The sequence below is a fragment of the Gavialis gangeticus genome, unplaced genomic scaffold, assembly GCF_001723915.1.
Source record: "Gavialis gangeticus isolate Ggan-Ray unplaced genomic scaffold, GavGan_comp1, whole genome shotgun sequence".
NCBI lineage: Eukaryota > Metazoa > Chordata > Crocodylia > Gavialidae > Gavialis > Gavialis gangeticus.
In genome coordinates, this window is record NW_017729022.1 from 175,632,113 (window position 1) to 175,637,021 (window position 4,909).

General features: G+C 40.5%; 1 protein-coding gene across 5 annotated transcripts in view; it reads right to left on the reverse strand.

The window, feature by feature from the left end:
• Nucleotides 1-4,230, reverse strand: part of CDC42BPA (CDC42 binding protein kinase alpha) — a 457,009-nt gene extending 452,779 nt beyond the window's left edge. For all 5 annotated transcript variants that reach the window (XM_019516554.1, XM_019516553.1, XM_019516552.1 and 2 more), the window contains exon 1: nt 3,971-4,230. In XM_019516554.1, coding sequence (XP_019372099.1) covers nt 3,971-4,166 — 196 coding nt within the window. In that variant the 5' untranslated portion in view covers nt 4,167-4,230. The remainder of the gene's footprint in view (nt 1-3,970) is intronic.
• Nucleotides 4,231-4,909: the final 679 nt, after the last annotated feature.

Consider the following 4,909-nt stretch of genomic DNA (forward strand, 5'->3'; position numbering starts at 1 on the left):
TAATCCTAATTAAGTCATCATCTTCACATTGCATTCCTGTGTATTTTGAAGCACTTTTTCTAATGTTACAGGGTTGCTGATTGTAGCCATGTTGGTCTAAGGACATAGGCAGACAAGGTTCTTTGGGTAAATGTGGTATCTTTTGTAAGACCAACTAAATAGTTGGAAAAATTGTTCTTTGCAAGCTTTTGGGCACAAACACCCTTCTTCAGGCATTGGAGAGAGTCTGCTGTTGGTTTGGATGCTCTCCTGGGTAAATTAGAAGCCAATATGCAGAAATGCAAGTTCTGCAAATCTCACTGTTCTCCTTAAAATAACAATTCAAATCAGACTCACTATAAGGACACTCTCCAAGTGCATTAAAAAAACAGTGAGAAACTACATTTTTTAAATGTTTTTTACTACACTACTTGTTCTTGTAATCCTTTGCATCCTGGCCTGCATTACCTCCCCCAAAGTCATAAGCACCAGTGACAACTGATGCTGCTGTAAAAAAGAAAAACAACATGCTTTGCATTCTCAATGTCTCCTGCTGGCAAGCTTCAGTTGCTGCAACTGGAGTTTCTCTTCAGTTTGAACTATAAACACAGCTGATCATCAAGGCAGAATAAAACTCACACTAGTGTTGCACACGCAAAACAGAGACGCAGGAGGGCAAAGATGGATATATCATTTACATACACAACAAACACAGAATCAAAATATATAATATCATACACCCACACATGGATAAATATGAAAATCATGCAAAAAAAGTTTTGTTTATACAGAAGAACACAAAACACAGATACTAAATTGCAATACCAATATCCCACCTCCTTAGTTTGTTTTTCTTAGAGACCTCTGCCATGACAAGGCAACTAAAGGCTTGTTTCAATACAGCCTTTGCTTACTTTTTATAAGTATATTTTTCCACCTACCAAGTTTAACTTAGTAATGCTATCCAAAATGAAAGATGAAAAAAAACTGTCCAACAATTTTAAGATGTGAAACAAAGTAATCATAGAACTGGGTATAAACATGACAATATAGTAAAAAACAAAACCCTAAAAACTTTAAATCTCAATAAATTGAAGCATATCGACCTTCCAAGCTAACCTAAATATAGCAGCAGTCACATTGCTATTGGTAAGACTGTGTCAGCTTTTCCATTCTAAACCTCCTCCTAACCCTTTTCCAGGAGTTTATAACTCTGCTATAAATATTCAATCTGGCATGAAGTGTAACAGTTTCATTTCTTAAATAATTTTAAAGGCATTTCTTTATAATAAAAGTCTCCAAAAGCCAACAGAAAATATTTCTACTTCTGTGTTTTTTTCCCTTAATGCATGAAGACCTAGTCAGTAATCTTTCACTTTTCTCACTCTAATTTAACATACGTGGATTTTTTAAATGAAATTTGAAGGACACATTTACATTTCTGAAACTAGTATTGTCATTTTCAAAAACATTTTCACTTAAAACAAAGTTATGCCTTGTTCTTAATAGCAAACTGCAAATGCACAAAGGCCTCAATCCTTAGAAAAACTTAGAAATGTATATGCTGAACTTTACTCTAGAAGTCCCACAAATTTCAGCTGAATTACTTGCATAAATATTGAAGTACGCACACAAGCATTCATACTATCAGGACCCTGATGCCACAAGGTTCTCTTCCCATGGCATCCATTGACTTCCAATGTAAACAGGCCTACTGATGAAAAAAATTACCTCAAATGCTTTGCTTCTGAATAGTGCTTTCATCTAAGGAGCTCCAAGTACTTAGCAAATAGTAGTTTTCTCAACATCTACCTTTCTCAGGAGGAGCTATTTTTCCCTATTTTGTGGCAGGGATAAATGAAACAGATATGAAATGATTTGCACAATGACTGATAAAGCTAGGGAGAGAACACAGATTTTTTGGTTGGCAGTTCTTGCTTTAACCATTATACAATAGTGCCTTTGACTTAAAAATAAAACAGATGACTGCCACCACTCAAATCCGGGTTCCCTTTTTCTCAAGTAGACAATTGAAAAATCTTACTATATCAGAATAAAGAACAAACTAAACAGACATTATGCATTCCAATACCTAGGTAGAATGAGATTGCAATGAAAGTTCAATTCTGCAAACCCTAATTCATGTAAGTAGCCCCAAAGTCATTGGAACTACTAGCTTAAGAAAGGACTATTTAGGATTAAGGGTTTGCAGGTCAAAGTCTCACTAAGTAAGATGCAATCAGAGAACACCGCTGCTACATTTTCTTTCTAACCAGCCCTTGACAAATACACTTGAAATTTTCAAGGTAAGAAATCAAGATGGCAATTGCTCTGATAGGCCACTGCTCACAGAGCGCTGCAGGAACTCAGCCTTAGAAGTGGAGTGGATTTCTCAGATGTACAGCTCATGAGCTCAAGAGAATGACAGGGTGGAAAAGAAAAACAGTTAAAGAAACAGGCATGTAAGAGTGTTTGCTACTGACTTTCCAAAATAGCATTTCATTTCTATTAACAAGGTTAAGCAGAGTCTAATACACCCCTTGCAAACTTGATATACATATCTGCAGTTGCAGTCAGAACCTTAAGGTGACAATCACTCGTCAACCACCATTAAACGGCGGAAATAACAGCATTCAGTGTGTTAAGTTTAAAAACTCCATCCTTCTGTTCATATTGATACTGCACTAGCAGAATATCAACTTATGGAGCCATGGAAAATTTGTTCAGCACAATAAGTACTCGTTAAACTTAATATTTCACATCAGAGATTGAAACAAATAGTTACCAATACCAATTTTAGAGTATTCTCATCGTTTAAAAAAGCTGCCTCCTTAGCAAATAAAAATTATTCTATTCTGCTTTTCAAGTTAACAGCAAAGCACCGATTCCAATACAAATTGTAAGACTATAAAAAGTAAGATGTCCTTTTCATGCCAATAATATGACTCCAGTGTAGCATAGTACAATTATTTACTGCATACAAATGAAAAAGCATCACACAGTACAGCGGTAATAAATGCTGGTGACTGATAACTAACCCTATCAACAATCTTTCTGCAGCAACTGCCTAATTATCTAACCAGTAATTTAATGAATCCAGTGATTCATAACAATATTCACACTGGAAACATGTTCTTAAATACAGTTGTTTGCGTGTGTCCATTTTGTGACAAAGTTTTTAAATGTAAGAGTGTACTATGACTTTGGAGTTTGAAGGTCACATACAGTAACTGTTCTCTCATCGGGGTTTTTATGTGCTATGTCTATATTTAGTATAAGGAGGAATAAAGAGACCTCCATCCTTTCACAATTTGGGGAACATCCAACCACTAAGTATCATTCAACTGTTTCATCCAAAAATATATAGGCTCTATTATTTTGTGCTAAACTTGAAAATAGCAGGGAAAATAACTAAAACAACTCTGCTTTATAACCTAATTTAGCCTACTAGCAACCAATTGCTTTCTGCAGCTCAGCAATTACCTCTGGTTACAGAGGACGCTGTCTTTTCTCTGTTTTCACCAGCCTGTCAAGCATATCTTGTTCCTAAGAATGGGCTTCTTCTCTTATAAATACCTGTCACCATAAATGGATCATGAATTGAATTCCACGCCCAAATCAGAGAAGCATAGGCTGCTCTTTTTATTATTTTTTTTTCCTGCCAAGGGATTTCTCTCAGCATCCTTTTACCTTCCCAACAACCTTACCATGCCACAACTTGAACTGAAAACACCTAAATGTGATGGTGTCCATATTGAACAGGACACTCAAGGCTAGCAAAATCCCCACTAGGAATAAGAGGTGGGATTACTGTCGCTACGAATGCTTGATGCTGTAAAAGACGTTAAGACTCCCCAGCGAGAATCTGGGGTATAAAAAGACCCCAGTTGCACGTAACAGACACACCACCGTCACAAAGTGCCTCGCCCTCAATCGTCACAGACAACACAGCCAGGGCGAGGACAAAAAAAATGATAGTATTGGGACTTACCCCATTCTAGATACTCAAGGATATTCTTCTCTCTCCTCAGTGGGGAATTATTACATTCATCGTACAGGCAGATGAGTATATCCAGCAAGGTTTCCACGCTGAAGCATTGCCCCTGGGTCTGCGTGGGCCCATCCAAAATAAACTGTTCCAACTGTCTCAAACGCACCTCTCCAGACATGATTGATTCAGTTTGCATGGGAGGAGGAGGGGGAGGTTCCTTTTTTTTTTTTTAAATGAGGAGGGTGACTTTCCAAACAAACCAAAAAAACCCCACCAAAAACCCAAACCTCCTTAACTCTTAGAAGTCTCTTTCAAATAATAAAAAATAGCCACCAGGCTTCCGTCGCCGTCTCTCTCTCCAGCAAAGGTCAGTTGAGCTGGGCGGGTGCTGAAGGGACAAGCCACCTCGGGGCTCCACCTCACGCTGGACACCGCATCCTTGCCCAGTTGCACGCACACGCACACATACACACACACACACACCTCCCTCCCACTCACCCACACAGCCAGGAGACTCACACAATGGCAGAGACCGAGAAAACGGCCACCCTACAAAGAATTAAAATAAAAAATAGAGAGAGAGCTATAATAATGTCTTATGGGTTTAAAAGGGGGAGGAAGCGAGCCGGCTCCAACGCTGGGTCCTCATCCTCGTCCCGAGGACGGCAGGGAGCGGGCCGATGTGCCCGGCGGCGGCGGGGATGGCTGGGCAGAGGGCTGCTCCTCCTCCTCTTCCTCCATTCACCAGCCCCAGGCCAGCAGCATCACCCGGTCAGAGCAGCCCCCGGCGGCATGGCGGAGCGGAGCGGGAGGAGGAAGCGCGGGGAGCCGCGCCCCGGCGGGAGAAGGCGGAGGGCACAGCCCGGTCAAGCCGCCTCCAGGGCAGCGGCGCCCGCCCCTCGCAGCCGACCCGGGACTGCGCCGGGTGTCCGCGCCGAG